Source organism: Anomaloglossus baeobatrachus, chromosome 6 (assembly GCF_048569485.1).
Source record: "Anomaloglossus baeobatrachus isolate aAnoBae1 chromosome 6, aAnoBae1.hap1, whole genome shotgun sequence".
Classification (NCBI taxonomy): domain Eukaryota; kingdom Metazoa; phylum Chordata; class Amphibia; order Anura; family Aromobatidae; genus Anomaloglossus; species Anomaloglossus baeobatrachus.
In genome coordinates, this window is record NC_134358.1 from 197,997,966 (window position 1) to 198,018,332 (window position 20,367).

A 20,367-nucleotide genomic window follows, 5' to 3' on the forward strand; every position below is an offset into this window, starting at 1 on the left:
TACAGGCTTGAGCATCAGGTCAGCAATTTGTGGGTTAGGTCTTCTTTATTCCTTCCCTAGCTGGAATTTCAATTTTCAATTATTTCAAATTTTTCAACTTGGTCACCCCCATTGTCCCTGTGGCCTCAAATTGGACCAAAACATGCGTGACAATAAGGACAATGTCCCTCAAGAACTTTGAGGCTTTCTGAATAGCTTTTAATCCTTGGAGAAGGAAATCTTCAAAAATCAGAACTAGAGAAAGGTATCTTTGAAATTCCTTCTGTGTGCATTGAATATGGATATATTGTTGATGGTTTCTTTCCTCAAGTCATCCAACCAGAAGACAAAAGCAATCCTGACTCCAAAAAAACAAGATTCACGTGAACTCTATGAAAATGCTCTTACACAAATTCAGTCTGAATTAAAATGCTATACCAGCATTGATTCAATTCAGCAAGACACTGGAAATGCCAAGGAAGCAGCAAACTATATTGTGAAATTCTTAAACAGCTTAACTCTTGGTGGTATGGCTCTTCAAAGACTAAATTTGAAAGTGGGTGCAGCAGTCATACTACCAAGTAACCTTGACTTGACAATAAGTCTTTGCAATGGCACCAGAATGGTTGTCCTGCAAATGATTTCAAAAGTCATTAACTGTCAAATCCTAAAAGGTACAAGAGTATTCATTCCCAGAGTTATGGGCCCCTAGCCATCCTGATCTTCCTTTTACTTTAAGGTGAAAACAGTTTCCCTTAAGACTTGCTTATACAATGACCATCATCAAAAGTCAATGGCAAACACTAGATTCAGTTGGCATATACGTATTTGCCATCTCCAGGCTTCAGCCATGGACAACTTAATGTTGCCTTTTCAAAGGAAAAATCCTTCCAGCAAGTCAAGGTAAAGCTTTTCACCACTGACCAACAAGGCAACTCAAAGAAAGACCACACAGTTTACACCAAAACTGAGGTTTACAGAGAGGTTTTTGCACAATAAATAAATTTCATTTTCAGATAATGCTTCAATAAAATAAAAAAATATGCCAATAAAAATGATCACCACATGGGCGTAGAATGGGTTCAATAGCTAGTATGACTATAACAGATTTCCAAAACATTGCATTTTTTATTTCCATACATTTCACATAGCATCCAAACGTTTTTGTTTTTTTTGTTTTTGTTTTTTTTTTTAAATGAGGTTGTACAATGGAAGAGGTTGTTTTTTTTATTTACCAGGATCCATCATGATTAGTTGTTTTTGTTATCATAATGTCATGCCATTTAGAGATGGAGAAAAAATGTACTAGAGTTTATAGCTATTTATTTACTTTTTAAGTTATCCTTAATAAAAATAGGACCCAAGACTCCAACATTCAATGGTAATATGTTATGTTATGCCAACTCTAGCTCTGTTATGATTTTTGTAATAGTATTTATTTTTAATTAATAATAATAATACATTTATCAGTACATTATTTCTATGGAACACTCAAAAATAAAAAAAGAACTAAAAGTTTTATATATATATATATATATATATATATATATATATATATATATATATATATATATACATATTAAGTATATATATATTTTACATGAGAGCAATTATAACTATAAACCCAGTTTTTATTAATGTTATATTGTTATTTTTAATAAAACGAACAGCTAAAATCAGTTGCTGCTCTAAGCATTACCTTTGCAGTGGTTTTCATCCCAAGGGTATACACAATTCTGAACTCCATTGCAGACCAATGTATTATTAATACACATATTACTATGACAAAAAAATGAATTTGCTTCACATGGAGCTGAAAAGCAAGAGATAAACATTAAGTGAGAATAATAACCATGTTTACTTAGTGTTTTGAAGAATGTGTCTACTGTCAAAGATAAAAACAATCCCAGCAAAACATTAAAATTTTATAGTAAGACACAAAAACAATGCGTTCGCCTATATGTCGTCTTATTAGACTCGCATCCCTAGTTGTCAACTCATAATCAAATGCACTGTCAATCTCAGCTCTGTAAACAAGCATGACCTTTTTGTTATGAGGTGTATTGGGATATTTTCAAAATAGTGACATATAGAAATTAAATGATAAATTTAAAAAATATGGTAACCTTGGTACCTATATATTTACTGAAGTCTAGACATGAGTGGATCAGGCAAAATACAAACTTGCCTATGTAAACTGGATTTCCTGGGAACTTCAATTTGAGAAGCTATTCTTCATAAGTCTTATGTCTTTTTGGTCTCTCAAGACTGCAGGCAATTAATAAATATAATATGTAAAACATCCTTATTCTCACAGCTCATCTTTCCAGCCCCATAGTGACCTTATGCACTCAGGCTTTATAAGAGCCAAATGTACCAGCTTAATGTGAGATGACTAGACAGTGCTTGCAGCAAGGTCAGTAGATATGACCAGGGCCGGACAAATGAAGGTGAGAAGTTTGGGGGCCGAAGAGGAGAAGTGAGTGGTGAGGTGAGTATAACAATTTTTTTAACCTTTTGATGGAGTTTCATGGTTCAGCAAAATAGCAACCAGCAGCTACCATCTAGCTGGATCCACGAGGAAGCGAATTGGAAAAGAATTACATATTTTAGTGAATGCAGATTTTTGGAAAATTCTAGTAGAATTCAATTTCACTTGAATTTACCTGCTCATCTCTACTAAAGACAAATGGCACATTGCATTAAAATCATGTAACCCAATATTTCACAGCTATGGGTAACATAGCATTTTAAAAAAGGACTCAAGCAAAGCCTAAGAAATGGGACACCTTTTAGAAATAAAAAATGAAGTAAAAGTTCAAGATGTCCAATTCATGTACTGTATGTTCACAACTTTTCCATGATTTGACACTAAACATTTGTGCTACAAATCTGAAAACATAACTACTTGTGACAGCTGCCCGGAACCACAGACTCAGGATGACTGTCACGGACAGACTAGGGTTAGCTGCCCACGCAGCAGGATCATGAGAACCCCAAAACCTGTTAACAGGGACCTGGAATCTGGTTCAGGAGGTCACTGGCTATGGAAGGTTGCAGTTCGAGAAGAGTGGTCAGGCAGGGTCAAAACCAAGAGGTACAAAAAAGGGACAAAATCAGCAGGCAAGAGCATACTTAGAAATCAGGCTAAAGTCAAACCAGAGATGGCAATGAAGTACAAAAATGGCATGCAGAAGAGTTGCCAGAAAACAGGCAGAAGTCAAAACACAGGAATTAGTAGTTCAGCAGGGTGTGAGGCAGAAGAACCAGCAGTAGTACCACAAGACTATATCTGGCAGCGACAAGCAGGCTGGAGGAGGAATATGAAGGGTATGGTGCCTTCCCATTGACCTTAGCTGAAAGGTGTTGACTTCAGCTAGAAGGCACACACCACCACAGTCAGGCATTGGTACTGCAGGTCCTACTGAAATCCAGCTTAGTGTATGGGCGGAGCCTGCATCCACCAGAACCACTGACTCCTCCCCCATCACCAGCACTGCCGATGGTGGGAATACGGTGGCATCTGGTGATCTAAGTAAAAGTCGCAGGAGCGGACTCTGGTGGTGATGTGACACTACTTTAACAGAAAAGCAGAAACAAAAGAGAACATGAAATTTGTACAAAAGTTTGAGTAAGTTGCATAAATTTTGATGAATTTAAAAAAATCATTAAATTTAATGAAGTTGACACATTTGGACCTCCTCATAAACTGGAAATAGAAATCTACTTAAGCTATGAGCTGAAAACATTTCTGCTGCTATATAAGCCACTTTCTTCTCTAAATTACAATGAATTCATCAATCCTGGAAAACATGGATGTGAAAAGTGAAAATGTGAAAAGTGTAAGATAAAGCCTTCCAATTTCTTCTTAATCAACATTCATCAGTGCCTTAATAACCACATGACTAGGGATGAGCAATTAGATTTGAAACACAACAAATTTACCCAGAATTTATCTATTTGTTTCTTGCAAATTTATTTGCTTGAATCCAATAAAATGGCAGCTGGCTTACTTTCATTTTGCTGCATTTGTTCTAGGTTAAATAAGGTGGTTAAAAAAGTAAGTAAAAGCTCCATTTCCTGGCCTACAAAGACATGAAGTTAAGTACAAATATACTACTCGCAAAACGTTAGGCATATTTGGCTTTTGGGTGAAATTTCAAGATGATCCTAAAATGCACTCTAACCTTTGCAGGTGAAATTAATATGACCTTCTCTACACTTTTTAATGCCCGTATCCAATTGTTCAATGTTTCACTACTTTTTGCACAACTTGCTGTTCTCTAACAGGGAGCAAATTGATATAATTCACTGCAGGGGTTTGATCTGTGAATCGCTCAATAAATTTTGAGGTTCAATTAGAATTGGTAAATAAACAGTCCTCCTCATCATGCTTTTCACATTTTGACATTATAAGACCAAGACGACACCTAATAATTGATCAAGAGTACCTCGGCATTGTGAAGTTTCAAGCAGGATATTATCAGACAGAAGTGACCATTATGCTTAGAGTCACAGAAAGCCATAAAAGTGAACATCCTTTTCCACAATTCACACTGATGACCACTTATTGAAAACAATGCCCTTCAGAACTGAATGATGAATGCCACACAATTCTAGGCACATTTAAGGAATGTGAGAAGCACCCAGTTGTCACATAAGAGCATTTGAAACCATTTACATATGCATGGTTTGAGTGCTAGAAAACCTGCAAGGGTACCTTACTACATCAACAGGCAAAGGCATCATCTTTGCTGGATGTGGACCAATGGGCCTCAGTGCTAAAAAAAATGCTCACTATACCCCTAGATGGGTTCCCAAGAGGTGTAGTTTCCAAAATCAGCTCAATTGTGGAGGATTCCTCCATTTTTGTATTACAGGGGCTCTTCAAATGTAACAAAGTGTCCACAATATAATCCTGCCACAATTGCATTCCAAAATTCAAAAGGCGCTTTTTCCCTTCTTTGCCTTGCCACAGCCATGTGCCAAAACAGTACTTTTCGACCACAATTGTACAACAAATTTTATAATCCATTTTCTCCTGTTACTCTTGTGAAAATCAAAAATTTGGGACCAAAGGAACATTTTTGTTACAAAAATGTGATTTGTTATTTCAATGGTCAATGATATAAAATTAAGTCAAGCACCTGCGGGATCAAGATGCTCTCCACACCTCTGGATAAATTCCTTTTTGGGAGTTGTAGTTTCAAAAATGAAGTTAGTTGTAGGTGGCTCCCCTGTTTAGACATAAGGGGCAAACATGACATGGTGTACACTATCCCAGCCAAATCAGGATTTCAAACTGTGCTCTTTCCCTTCTGAGCTCTACTGTGTACCCAAACAGTAGTTTTCCAACTCATATGGGGAATCTGCATACTCAAGAGGAATTGTACAACAAATTGTATCGTCCATTTTCTTCTGTTACCATTTTGAAATACAAAAATTGGGAATAAAGTAGCATTTTTTGCAAAATTTTAATTTTTTCCTCCTACATTTCTTTAATTTCTGTAAAGCACCAAAATGGTTAACAAACTTCTTGAATGTTGTCTTGAGAATTTAAAAATAGCGTAGTTTTGACATATTTTCTGTCACATAGGACCCTCAAAGTGACTTCAAATGTGATGTGGTCCCTAAAAAAATAGTTTGTTAATGTTTTGGGCAAAATTAGACATCTAATATATAAAGCTGAATGTGTGTATGTGTGTGTATGTGTGTATGTGTGTGTGTATGTCTGGGATTGGCATCTGCACCGTCGCAGCTACAGCCACAAAATTCTGCACACTCACACTTCTGGACCCTGAGAGCATCATAGCCTATGTTTTGAGGGGAAATTTTAACCCCACGCTTTACAGTTATTCACCAAAAAACCTGCCTCCATTAAAGCGAATGGAGCTGGGAGCCACAGTGCAGCCAGAACTTCCGAAGAATACACAGCCACGCCCTTATATGGAATGTTGGCGTGTCACAATGCAGCCAGGGAAACAGACAGACACAGACAGGGAAAGAGGCAGACACAGACAGGCTAAGAAACAGACATAGACAGGGTAAGAGACAGAGACAAAGAGACAGACACAGACAAAGAGAAAGACTGACAGTGAAAGAGACAGACAGGGAAAGAGAGGGAAAGAGAGAGACAGGTTAAGAGACAGACACAGACAGGTAAAGAGACAGACAAAAAGACAGACACAAGGAAAGAGACAGATAGGGAAAGAGAGGGAAAGAGACAGACAGTGAAAGAGACAGACATGGAAAGAGAGGGAAAGAGACAGACAGGGAAAGAGACAGACAGGGAAAGTGACAGAGATAGATAGACAGACAGGGAAAGAGATAGATAGACAGACAGGGAAATAGACACAGACAGTCAGAGACAGACAGGGAAAGAGACAGACAGACAAAGAGATAGAGAGAGAGACAGAGAGATATATACAGAGGGGGAGACAGACAGAGAATGGGAGAGAAACAGAGAGACAGTTACTATCCTGGGCAGTGCCGGGTGCTATGTTGTAAGGCGAAATTTTAACCCCGCGCGTTCCAATTTACCAATCAATTTTGCCCCTATCTACATAATGGGGAAAAAGTGAAACGAAAAGTGTTGGGGGCAAATTGACAGCTGCCAGATGTGAACAAGGGGGACTTAAAGAATGAGAGCGATTGCGCCAAAGAGTATATACCGTACAGTTGCTAAGGTGGGGCCCCGACATGGGATACTCACCACACTCGGGGATATGAACACACACACAAAATGCACCACACACTACCACGTACTTAAACACATATACCACCCTCAGCACACATTTCACCACACATACACCAACCTCACCACATAATCGCCCTAAAACACACACAAGTCTGGTATTATCCTTCAAAAATAAAAATCTGATTAATAAGCAGCCAAACTACAAGAACAACAAATGTACCACATAGGAAATACGGCAGCTGTCAGTCACATGACCTGTCTATTATGTGTATATGTGAGCTAATATATACTGTCAAGGGGGGGGGGGCTTTATGTTGCCTGGAGATTTATCAGGCTGCCAATAGCAACCGATCACAGCTTAGCTTTTATTTTGCTACAGTTAATTAATATGAGCTCTGATTGGTTAATATAGGCAACAATTTAATAATTACATTTCTATCTATTTGTTTTTTGGTTTTTGTGTGCAGAATACATTTTTGTTAATACATTCTATTTTGTTAACAACAGTAATTAACCCGGGTAAAGCCGGGTAGTACAGCTAGTTGCTGATAAAATTGTAACACTTCTAACTTCCTAACCCCAAAACTATGTTTCATATATTGTGTTGATGTAAAGTAGACATGTTATTTATTAACTATTTTTTTATAGTACTGTATAACTATCAGGTTTAAAAACATAAAAATTCAAATTTTGAAAATTGCAACACTTTCCAATTTTTTGGTCACATTTTTCTATTTAAATGATTTTTATTAGGTTTTGTAGTTAAAAAATCTTGAAATCATGCGTTACAAAATTTAAGGACATATAGATAGTAATAACAAGGTTAAAAAAATGCACATATTTTGACCCTCCAGTTTGTTAGTGTTGATACATAAAGCAGTATATTTTGTTGGTCAAATCAATTGCTTATGAATTAACTTTTTGCAAAACATAACTAAACAACAAATAAGATTAACAACTTCCTGACATGGATTCCGTAGACAGTCCAGCAAATTTGCGAGATTAGAAACATATAATTCTAGTGAGTTTTAGATCAGGGAGGTATCAAAGACTAGAGCTTCAAGCCTGGAATTATTAGTGAGCTTGTATTTTTATTTTTTTTACAGCTCCATATAGATGTTTAGCACTAACATGAAATGCAATATGTCACAAAAAACAATATCTGAATTACTGGAATATATAGAAGCATTTTAAAGTCATTATCAAACAAAATGACACTTCCCAGAATTGTAAAATTTAGCATTGTGTGGAGTTTGAAAAAGGCTTACCAGTGAAGGGGTTACATTATCTGCTAATCAGGTACTCTTAAGGGCCATTTACACGCTGCAACATCGCTAACGATATATCGTCGAGATAACGGTGTTTGTGACGCACATCCGGAGTCGTTAGCAACATCGCAGCGTGTGACAGGCTGGTGCGACCTTAAACAACCGCAAAAGAGACAAAAATCGTTGGTATATGAGAGGTCGTTCATTTACCAAAAATCGTTGTCTGGTAAGTAGCGATGTTGTTCCTCATTCCTGCGGCAGCACACATCGCTATGTGTGACACCGCAGGAGCGACAAACATCTCCTTACCTGCGTCCACCGGCAATGAGGAAGGAAGGAGGTGGGTGGCATGTTCCGGCCGCAAATCTCTGCCCCTCCTCTGCTATTGGACGGCTGCCGTGTGATGTCGCTGTGACGCTGCACGAACCGCCCCCTTAGAAAGGAGGCGGATTGCCGTCCAGTGCGACTTCGCAGGGAAGGTAAGTCCGTGTGACGGGGGTTAGCGATGTTGTGTGCCACGGACAGCGATTTTCCCGTGATGCACAACCGACGGGGGCGGGTACGCTCGCTAGCAATATCGGTACCGATATCGCAGAGTGTAAAGTTCCCTTTACTTTTGCTACTCTCAAACAAGTGTTACTGGATAGTTTTCCTTTATAAAAAAAAATAATAAAGTCTGATATTTTTGAGTTTGACTCATTTGTTTGATTTGGTTATCGTTATCTATTTTTAGGCCTTGGGTGAAAATCTGATGCCGTTTCATGCAGAAATATGCAAACTTTGGAAGTGTTCGTAAACTTTCAAACACCGCTGTATTAAAGAAGTTGTCCAGTTACGAAAAAAGGATTTTTTTTCTCATAAATCTTGCTAATAGCCTCTCCACACATCTATTATGTTTTTTCAGCAATATTACCTTTATCGTGCTCTAGCAGCACATCCTCATTTCTGGCTCCTGCTCTGATGGAGTTAATCTCTGACCTCACCACCTGTGTTCAGTTCCTACAACTCCCATAATTCTTAGGACTGTATCTAACACACCCACTCAGCTCTCCACCCAAAGACTCCTCCCTGCCTCTTCCCAGTGTGGATGCACTGAGAGCAATTACAATACAGACAGCAGAAGCTTCCAGCTCTGCACAACCAGGGGAAGAAAGAGTCTATCTTCTGCTTGTTCTCATACAGTTCATAGAGTGTGTGTGTGTGTGTGTGTACAGAAATTATAATTAGGCTGCTTTCACACATCAGTTTTTTAGCATCAGGCACAATCCGGTGTAAAAACTGATGCAATGGATCAGGCGAAAAATCGGATCAGTTGCATCAGTTTTTTCCATCAGTTCCTTCAGTTTTTGGATGGATCCGTTGTGCGACTGAGCATGCTCAGTAAAAAAAAATGGAATCAGTCGCTGTAATGTAATGTATGCCGCTTTACGACGGATCCAGCACCCATAGTCTTTCATTGTACATGACGCCAGATCCGGCGCTGTCCGTTTTTTTTGCCGCTGCCAAAAAACGTTGCATGTTGCATCCTTTCCGTCAGCTGGACACATACATTTCGCTGGATCCATGCAGAACGGATGCAACACAAGGGCATCAGGCAAAATCCGGCGCTGATACAATTCAATGCGGAAAAAAACGGATCCGGTTTTATCTGTTTTTCGCCAGATTGTGCCTGATGGCAAAAAACTGATGTATAAAAGCAGCCTAAGCCGGCGCAACAGGTGAAAAAAATAAATAATTGGAGAAAAAAAAAATGATGGGGTCATGACATTGTTTTTTCTGCTCTTGCCTAGTCTCTGTGAGTCGTCCATATCATCCGTGTGGCATGCATTTTAAAGGCTACTTACACCTCAGCGTTTTTTTGGCTGTAGGCAAAAAAACGCAAACCGCATATGAACGGATCCTGTGCATTAAATGTGCAGCGCATGCAATCGCAATTGGAATTTTACCAGATCCTTCTTCAGCGGGACACAGAATTTGTCGGCCGGCACTGGAGTCAACTGACTCCTGATCTCACAGCCCACACACGCTGCGATGGATACAGGTTAACAGCAGTCTCTACCTGCTGCCGATCACATGTAACCGTGTGCGGGCTGTGTGGTCAGGAGATCAGCTGAGTTCAGATCAGCTTATTCCAGTGTCGGCCGATTACTTGTTCTGTGTACTGCTGCATCCATCGCAACGTATGCGGGCTGGAGTTCAGCTGAGTATAGATCACCTGACTCCAGTGCCGGACTGAACTCAGCTGACCTCACAGCCCACACACACTGCGATGGATGCAGAGAGACAAGGGGACACAGAACAAGTAATCGTCCGACACTGGAGTCATCTGATTACTTGTTCTGCTGGCTGTGTGGTCAGGAGTAGGGATGAGTGAGCAGCAAAATGCCCTAGCGCTCGATGGGCGAAGCCCATGTCGATTTTCTTTTTAAACAATTCATTAAAAAAAAAAAAACCCAAGCACATAGGGTTAGGGGTAAGAAAAAAAATGCATGGGCTCCCGCTGCATTTTCTATTGCTAAGGGTAACCCAAGCAGCTACTGGCTGCTAACTTCCACTGCTTGGTGTTACCTTCACTGGCAATGGAAAATCCAGGGAAAACATTTTTTTTTTAAAGTTGTTTGCCTAAAAACTAAAAAAAAAAAAAATGACGTGGGCTTCGCCATATTTTTTGTATGCCAGCCAGGTACAGCAGGCAGGTACGGGCTGCACCCAACCCCCAGCTGCCTATTTGTACCCGGCTGGGAACAAAAAATATAGGGAAGCCTTTTTTTAAAATTATTTAATGAATTTCATGAAATTAAAATAATAAATGACGTGGGCTTCACCCATATTTGGTGTTCAGCCAGGTACAACTAGGCAGCTGGGGATTGGAATCCTCAGCACAGGGTGGCCCAAGCTTTTTGCCCCCCCCGCTGCGAATTCCAGTCCACAGCTGCCCCAAAAAATAGCGCTTTCATCGAAGCGCCATCTTCTGGTGCTGTATCCAACTATTCCAGTGGCCCTGGTGCCAGGTGGCACACTGGGTAATAAGGGGTTAATACCAGCTTTGTTTTACCAGCTGGTATAAAGCCCGAGATTCTTAATGTCAGGCCAAGTTTGACTCGGCCTTTAAAAATCTCCAAGAAAGGGTTAAAAATAAGACACCACACAGAGAAAAAAATACTTTATTAGAAATAAATACACAGACACATTAGGGACTCCATCTTTATTACTCCCTCTCACCCCTCCACGATAGAGATTTCTGTACTGGCAGAGAGAGAAATAAGAGAGAGAGTAAAAAAAAGAGAGAGAGAAAAAAGAGAGAGAGGAATAAAGAGACAGAGAAAAAAAAGAGAGAGAAAAAAAGAGAGAGAGAAAAAAGAGAGCGAGAAAAAAAGATAGAGAGAAAAAAGAGAGAGAAGAGAGAGGGGAGAGAGAGGGAAGCGAGAGAGAGAAGAAAGTGAGAGGGAAGAGAGAGAGGGGAGAGAGAGGAGAGAGAGAGAGGGGAGAGAGAGGAGAGAGAGGGGAGATAGAGAGAGGGGAGAGAGAGGGGAGAGAGAGAGGAGAGAGAGGGAAGAGAGAGAGGGAAGTGAGAGAGAGGGAAGAGAGAGAGAAGTGAGAGAGAGGGAAGAGAGAGAGAGAAGGGAGAGGGGAGAGAGGGAAGAGAGAGAAGTGAGAGAGAGGGAAGAGAGAGAGAGGGAAGAGAGAAAGAGATGAGAGAGGGGAGAGAGAGAGGAGAGAGAGGGAAGAGAGAGAGGGAAGAGAGAGAGAAGTGAGAGAGAGGGAATAGAGAGGGAAAGAGAGAGAGAGGGAAGAGAGAGAGAGGGAAGAGAGGAAAGACAGAGAGGGAAGAGACAGAGAGGGAAGAGAGAGAGGGAAGAGAGAGAGAGAGGGAAGAGAGAGATAGGGAAGAGAGAGAGAAGAGAGAGAGGGAAGAGAGAGAGGGGAGAGAGAGAGAGGGAAGTGAGAGAGAACTGAGAGAGAGGGAAGAGAGAGCGAGGGAAGAGAGAGAAGCGAGAGAGGGAAGAGAGAGGGAAGTGAGCGAGAGGGAAGAGAGAGAGAGGGAAGAGAGGGAGAGAGAGGGAAAAGAGAGAGAGGGAAGAGAGAGAGAGAGTGGGAAGTGAGGTGCTCTGTTACATGCTGTGCTGAATGTCACCACCTTGCTCCACTCTGTGACTTGTTGTGCAGGTGACAGAGTGGAGAAAGTTAGTCCTATGCAGCACAAGTCACAGTGTGCAGTAACTTGGTCCCATGCAGCACGACAGGTGACAGAGCAGAGCAGTGACATGCTCTGTTCTGACCCATGCGGTGCTGCATGTCACCAGCTTGTAAGTCTCTTGCTGCCTTCTGTAGTGCTGGTGGGAGTATATGATCACACTGCCAACACCACACGCTCTCCTGACATCGGAACAGAGCGGGCGGGTGGATAGTGTGATCACATACTTACAAGACAGGGGGGGTTTCAGCTGAAGAACCCCCCATGGTACTCCACACTGGCGCCCCATGCCTCACCAATCTGCCGGACACTTAGCCCTCTTCACCGCTCCACACTGGCGTCCCGTACCATCCTCCGGATCCTCCCCTCGATGCTGGGCTGTAATGTGTGGTAGTAACTGCCCACAGCCCAGTCAATCACTGTGAGTGGCGCCAGCATCCTGTTACGGGGGGCTGTCTGATAATAAAACCTAAAGGAATGTCACACAGTCAGGGTCCACCGTGCAAAGACTCTGCTGCAGACTATGGCAGAGGATAAGGGGTATATAAGTGTGCCACTGTAACAAATAATAGCACAAGTGCAGAGTGCAATACCTCTGTTAAACTCATAGAGGAATATAATTAGAAAATAAAGCAATTCCTCCTTTACTTGGAGGGTGTGTGGAATGGTCTCTGTTAAAGATCACAGAGACAAAAGCAGTGAGTGGGAAATGGCACCTACCTAGGTCCGTTCCTCTAGTGGTGCCAGGAGACGGACAACAGCGTAAGCCGCACAAAGCTCCTACCTGCGTTCACTCCACTAGTGTGCGAGGACACGAACCACTAGATATGGCACCTGCCTAGGTCGGCTCTTCTAGTGGTGCAAAAGAGACGGACAGCAGCATAAGCCGCACAAAGCTCCTACCTGCGTTCGCTCCACTAGTGTGCGAGGACACGAACTACTACTACTTTTTCTACCTGCACCGTTCTTTTGATAGAAGACCGCACCAGCACCCACTGAAGAGGCAACAACCTCCAAGAGGAAGGGCTTATCCTCATCGGGTCTTTGAAGAACGGGAGCAGTTGAAAAGTTTCTTTTTACTGCCTCAAAAGCCTGGGATGTCTCAGTAGACCAGACTTTTGGATTAGCACCTTTCTTAGTCAAGGCCACCAAAGGGGCCAGCAAAGTAGAGAAATGGGGTATGAACTGCCTGTAATAATTTATAAATCCTAAGAAGCGTTGCACCGCCTTCAATGAATGAGGTTCGGACCATTCCAGGACAGCAGAGAGCTTCACAGGATCCATAGCCAGACCCTCTTGTGAGATAATGTAGCCCAAAAAAGGCAAGGATGACTGCTCGAATACACATTTTTCGAGTTTAGAAACAAACAAAGAGTGCTCCCTTAAACGGGAAAGGACACGAACGACATCCTGACAATGAGTCTCCAGATTAGGAGAAAAAAATCAGGATGTCGTCCAGATACACCACGACGGAGAATAACAGTAAATCCCTGAACACATCGTTTACGAAGTCCTGAAATACTGCGGGTGCATTACATAAACCAAAAGGCATGACGATGTATTCATAGTGACCGTCTCGGGAGTTAAAAGCGGTCTTCCATTCGTCACCCTCTCGAATTCGTACCAAGTTATACGCACCCCGCAGATCCAACTTCGCAAAAACCTGAGCTCCCCTCAGTCTGTCAAAGAGCTCCGAAATTAAAGGTAACGGGTATTTGTTCTTTATTGTGATTGCGTTGAAACCCCTGTAATCTATGCAGGGACGCAAATCACCCTCTTTCTTCCGAACAAAGAAAAACCCAGCTCCCTCGGGAGAGACAGACTTACAAATGAACCCCTTCTCTAAACTCTCTCTTATATAGGTCGACATGGCCTCCGACTCAGGTATCGACAGGGGGTAAACCCTGCCCTTAGGTGGAACCGAACCTGGGATAAGGTCTATGGCACAGTCATACGGCCTATGGGGTGGAAGAACCTCAGCACCCTGTTTGGAGAACTAGTCAGCGAAATCCAAATAGGGTGTAGGTATGGGAGAGAGATCAGTTGATGCAACCGCAACGACCTTAGGTGGTAAGGGAAGACATCGGGACTGACATTTCGAACCCCAACTAATAATGCTGTCGGACTCTTAGTCAATGTGAGGAGCATGAGTCCGAAGCCATGGGAGACCCAGAAAGACGTCGTCTATACCCTCAGGCAAAACAAGAAAAGAAATCTCCTCTATGTGACCCTGAGGCAGGGAAAGGCGCAAGGGAACTGTCCTCAATGTAATGGAGTCAGACAACATAGTCCCATTAACAACACGGACAGGAATAGGCGCCTCTAACATGATAGAGAGAATATTGTGTCTTTTTACAAATCCTGAGGACACAAAAGTCCCGTCAGCTCCGGAATCCACAAAAGCCATAATAGGCCATGTATTCTCAGAGAATGAGAGCTGACCAGGGATACTACACTTGGAGGGTGCAGAAGACGTCTCTAGTAACCCCCCTCTAATGGTTACTAGACCTGGGAGTTTCCCTGATGACTAGAACACTTGTTGGCATAGTGCCCAGCCTGACGACATACGTAACATATAGGAGGACCAGACTTGCGTAGTCTGGAGGACATATGACCTAACTCCATAGGAGTGGGAGATGTTTCAGATGCTGAGGAAGATGGTAGTGGACCCTCAACAACTGGAATAGCCCGATGCTTAGGGCGTGAGGAAGAGACCTCGAGTCTACGTTCCCTATGGCATACGTCAATCCTCGTTGCTACTGTGATCAAGTCCTCCAGAGAAGCAGGGACCTCACGAGCAGCAAGGGCATCCTTGACATAGCCTGCCAACCCTCTCCAGAAGATAGGAATCAACACCTTCTCTGGCCAATCTAGTTCTGCCACCAGAGTTCTAAAAGCAGTGGCATAAGAACTAGTGGATAAAGAACCCTGAGATAGATCTAAGAGTCTCAGGGCCGCATCATGGGTAACCTGCAGACCCATGAATACTGCTTTAAGAGCATCAAGAAAGTCTTGATGTCTCAGAGTAACCACATCAGAGCGCTCCCATAGGGGAGTCGCCCATTCTAAGGCTTTGTCCTGAAGTAAGGAGATGATAAAGCCTACTCTGTACCTCACCGTAGAGAAGCGAGAAGAGTTGACCTCTAGGTGTATCTGACACTGACTAATGAAACCACGACATGATCTGGCATCGCCAGAATATCTGTTTGGCAGAGCAAGTCGAGGATCATGTGCAGATGTCACCATGGTCTGAGGTTTATCCTCTATACTCTTGAGCCGCGACTCAAGTACTTGTATGTAACGGTGTAACTGCTGATATTCTGCCATAACTGCCAGACCCTTGGCTCAGTCCTAATGTTACGGGGGGCTGTCTGATAATAAAACCTAAAGGAATGTCAGACAGTCAGGGTCCACCGTGCAAAGACTCTGCTGCAGACTATCGCAGAGGATAAGGGGTATATAAGTGTGCCACTGTAAAAAATAATAGCACAAGTGCAGAGTGCAATACCTCTGTTAAACTCACAGAGGAATATAATTAGAAAATAAAGCAATTCCTCCCTTACTTGGAGGGTGTGTGGAATGGTCTCTGTTAAAGATCACAGAGACAAAAGCAGTGAGTGGGAAATGGCACCTACCTAGGTCCGTTGCTCTAGTGGTGCCAGGAGACGGACAGCAGCATAAGCCGCACAAACCTCCTACCTGCGTTCGCTCCACTAGTGTGCGAGGACACGAACCACTAGATATGGCACCTGCCTAGGTCTGCTCTTCTAGTGGTGCAAAAGAGACGGACAGCAGCATAAGCCGCACAAAGCTCCTACCTGCGTTCGCTCCACTAGTGTGCGAGGACACGAACCACTAGATATGGCACCTGCCTAGGTCCGCTCTTCTAGTGGTGCAAAAGAGACGGACAGCAGCATAAGCCGCACAAAGATCCTACCTCTGTTCACTCCCCTAGTGTGCGAGGATACGAACAACTGCCAGACGCAGTATAAGGAACGTTACCCTAGTGGCAACGTCCACCTATGAGTAGAATCACAAGGCCTAGCCGGACCATGTGCCTCAGGCACCTGCCTATGTCCGCTCCACTAAGAGGTAAGGATACGGACTGCAGCCGAAGCTGTAAGGTATAAGAACGCTACCCTGCCGGTAGCGCTCACCTAACATAGACAGAGAGATGCCTAGAGGGACGTGCACAGGGCGTCTACCCTCATGCATGAACCAAGAGGACTGAGCGCTGGGCGGCGTGCGTCAGGGTCTTATATAGACTATGTGCCTCATCCAAGATGGAGGACACCCGAGCCAATCCGCTGCCAGAATGACAGCAATGACGTCACGCTGGCCTATCACCAAGCAAAGCGTCACAAGCACATGACCAGTGGCCAATCAGCTTAGAAGGTGTCAGAGACATGTGACCTCGTGTCAGCGATGATGTCACCCGCACATGTGCAATGGCTCCAAGATAGGACTTAGTCTCCAGCACTTGCACATGTGCAGTAGCAAGAAATCCGGACATAGTCTCCAGAGCCACGGCAACCGTAACACATCCCCTGACGAAACGTCCAGTTTGAGAGCCCAGAACTTGAAGGGACATCAGAGGATACTAGCAGCCGCAGCACCAGGGGGTCATGTGACTGGCACTGAGCATGCAGGATAGCGCCGCTCAGTGCCAGAACTGCAAATAGAGGCCAATGAAGAAGTGACCTAAAATTGTAAGTTACACTGATATAGAAGATAAAAAAAAATGGGTGAACCACCCCTTTAAGCACGCGTCTGTTATTGCATCTGTAGTATCCACATAGTAAGCATGTTTTTGTTACTATATCTATATATTAAGAGTGCTTAACATAGATATCATATTATCTATATATATTATATAGTACTCTATTGCAATTATTCTTTATATAGAAAGTATGCTTCTGTTACCGAATTTATATAGTAAGCATGCATCTGTTATCGTATTTATATAGTATGCATGCTTCAGTTACCATATTTATGGCGTAAGCGTGCTTGTGTTGCCATATCTATACTGTAAGTTTCTTTCTGTAATCATAGCTATGCAGTAAGTGTGCTACGATTATCCTATCTACTGTATATATAAGCATGTTTCTGTTACCATGTCTTTAAACCTATGTACAGTATGTTACCATATCTATGCATTCTGAAGAGCCTAACATGTTATTCTGTGTACTAATAGTGTAATTCATGTACATAGTGTTTGCAGAGTGCTGTAGCAAAGTGATCATATTTACAGAGGGGAAAATAAGTATGTGATACACTGCTGATTTTTCATGTTTTCCCACCTACAAAGAATGGAGAGGTCTGTAATTTTTATCATAAGTACACTTCAAATGTGACAAACAGAATCCAAAAAGAAATTCAGAAAATAACATTGTATGATTTTTATATTATTAATTTGTATTTTATTGCAAGTAATATGTTTTTGATACAATAGGAAAACAGAACATGATATATGGAACAGAAACCCTTGTTTGCAATTACAGAGATCAGATGTTTCCTATAGTTCTTGACCAAGTTTTCAGACACTGCAGCAGGGATTTTGGTCCACACTTCCATATAGATCTTCTCCAGATCTTTCAGATTTCGGGTCTGTTGCTGGGCAACATTAAGTTTCAGCTCCATCAAAAATTTTTCTATGATTTTCTATTGGATTTGGGTCTGGAGACTGGCTAGGCTACTCCAGGACCTTGAAATGCTTCTTACTGATCCACTCCTTAGTTGCCCTAGATGTATGTTTCAGTTCATTGTCATGCTGCAAGACCAAGCCATGACCCATATTCAATGCTTTTACTGAGGGAAAGAGGTTGTTGATCAAAATCTTGCAATACATGACCTTATCCATCCTCCATGGTGCAGTCATCCTGTTCACTTTGCAGAAAAGCACCACAATGTATGATGTTTCACCCCCATGCTTCAAGGATGGGACAGTGTTCTTGGGGTTTCTTCTTACTCCAAACACGGCAAGTGGAGTTGATACCAATAATTTCTAAATATATTTCATCTAACCCCATGACCATCTCCCATGCCTTTGATGGATCATCCAGATGGTCAATGGTGAACTTCAAATGGGCCTACACATGTTCTGGTGTGAGCAGGGGGATCCTACGTGCCCTGCATGATTTTAATCTATGACGGCATAGTGTGTAAGAAAAAGATGACGGAGTCCTGCACACCATTCCTCATAAAATGTGTCAAGCCTTTATTGACACATTAAAATCCTTTTTTAAAATTGCATATTCTGGGCATCCAGCCCCACCTTACGTGTTTTGGACATAACTACTTACTCATAAGCATATCAGTTCAAATACTGGCAAACATTTATACAGAAAGACTGGATACAAGCACATTCAAGAAGTTTTAATTAAACAAATGTTACACACATGTTGCAAATGAAGAACCACCCTACCTCACTGCCATATAGCTAATGCACATACTGTATCTTTCACACACACACACACACACACACACACACACATAAGCCTACAACCTGCAGTAACCCTCAGTCTGATATAGCGCCCATAACCATCTCTTCTCTACCCTCACCCAACCCTTGTAAACTGTGAGCCATCAGGGGCAGGGTCCTCTTCTCCTCCTGTACCAGTCTGTGCATTGTTTTGTTTATGATTATAATACTTGTCCCTACTATGCATACCCCTTTTTACATGTAAAGCGCCATGGAATAAATGGCAGTATAATAATGAATAATAATTTTATATATATATATATATATATATATATATATACTAGCTGTAGTACCCGGGATAGTAACTGTCTCTCTGTCTCTCTCCCAGTCTCCGTCTGTGTGTCGCTGTCTGTCTGTCTCTTTCCTTGTCTGTCTGTTTCTATCTCTCTGTCTGTATTTGCATCAGTCTATCTGTTTCAATCTCTGTGTCTGTCTGTATCTCTCTATCTCTGTGTCTGTCTCTATGTGTGTGTCTTTCTGTCTGTCTCTTTCCGCATCTGTCTCTTTCCCCATCTGTCTCTTTCCCCGTCTGTCTCTTTGCCCTTCTGTCTCTTTGCCCATCTGTCTCTTTCCAGGGCTGTCTCTTTCCAGGGCTGTCTCTTTGCCTGTCTGTCTCTTTGCCCATCTGTCTTTTTGCCCATCTGTCTCTTTGCCCGGCTGTCTGTTTCTAGGTCTGTCTCTTTCCATGGCTGTCTCTTTCCAGGGCTGTATCTTTCCAGGTCTGTCAATTTCCCCATCTGTCTCTTTCCTGATCTGTCACTTTCCTCGTTTGTCTCTTTCCTCGTCTGTCTCTTTCCCAGTCAGTCTTTTTCTCGGTCTGTCTCTTTCCAGGTCTGTCTCTTTCCAGCAATACAACAAAATATCCCAATAAATAACTGTAAATCCAATTTAAAAGGAGTTTTGTATTAATGGCAAAATTTTATTAAAAAACATAAATGACAAAATTCATACATACATGTTAAAACCTTCATAAAACCCATAGGCAGGGAAGACAGGTAATACAACCCACCATGGAACATTAAGTTAGATATACATATGGGGCAGAGTAATTAAATAATCACTAATATGCAGCCAGTAAATCAGTAGTGCGGTCGATATCTCAACTTTCCAATAGTAAAATACTATAACAGCATCACCAACCAGCCCCCCTATAACCCATAAAGCAGACCTGTAGCCCCATATAACCCATAAAGCAGACCTGTCTCTTTCCAGGTCTGTTACTTTGCCTTCCTGTCTCTTTTCAGGGTTGTCTCTTTGCCAGGCTTTCTCTTTCTAGGTCTGTCTCTTTCTAGGTCTGTCTCTTTGCCCATCTGTCTCTTTCCAGGTCTGTCTCTTTGCCCATCTGTCTCTTTGCCCATCTGTCCCTTTCCAGGTCTGTCTCTTTCCAGGTCTGTCTCTTTGCCCGTCTGTCTCTTTGGACGTCTGTCTCTTTGCCCGGCTGTCTCTTTGCTCGGCTGTCTCTTTTCCCGGCAGTCTCTTTGCCCAGCTGTCTCTTTTCAGGGCTGTCTCTTTCCAGGGCTGTCTCTTTCCAGGTCTGTCTCTTTTCCCGTCTGTCTCTTTGCCCGTCTGTCTCTTTGTCCGTCTGTGTCTTTCCTGGTCTGTCTCTTTCCTGCTCTTTCTCTTTCCCGCTCTGTCTCTTTCCCGCTCTGTCTCTTTCCCGCTCTGTCTCTTTCCAGGTCTGTTGCTTTGCCCGTCTGTCTCTTTGCCCGTCTGTCTCTTTCCAGATCTGTCTCTTGTCAGGTCTGTC

General features: G+C 42.5%; 1 protein-coding gene across 1 annotated transcript in view; it reads right to left on the reverse strand.

Annotated features, from left to right (window-relative positions):
* The window catches only part of NETO1 (neuropilin and tolloid like 1), a 267,053-nt gene that overhangs the window by 20,674 nt on the left and 226,012 nt on the right, over positions 1–20,367 (reverse strand). Inside the window, exon 8 of the mRNA XM_075314612.1 lies at positions 1,679–1,792. Coding sequence (XP_075170727.1) covers positions 1,679–1,792 — 114 coding nt within the window. The remainder of the gene's footprint in view (positions 1–1,678; positions 1,793–20,367) is intronic.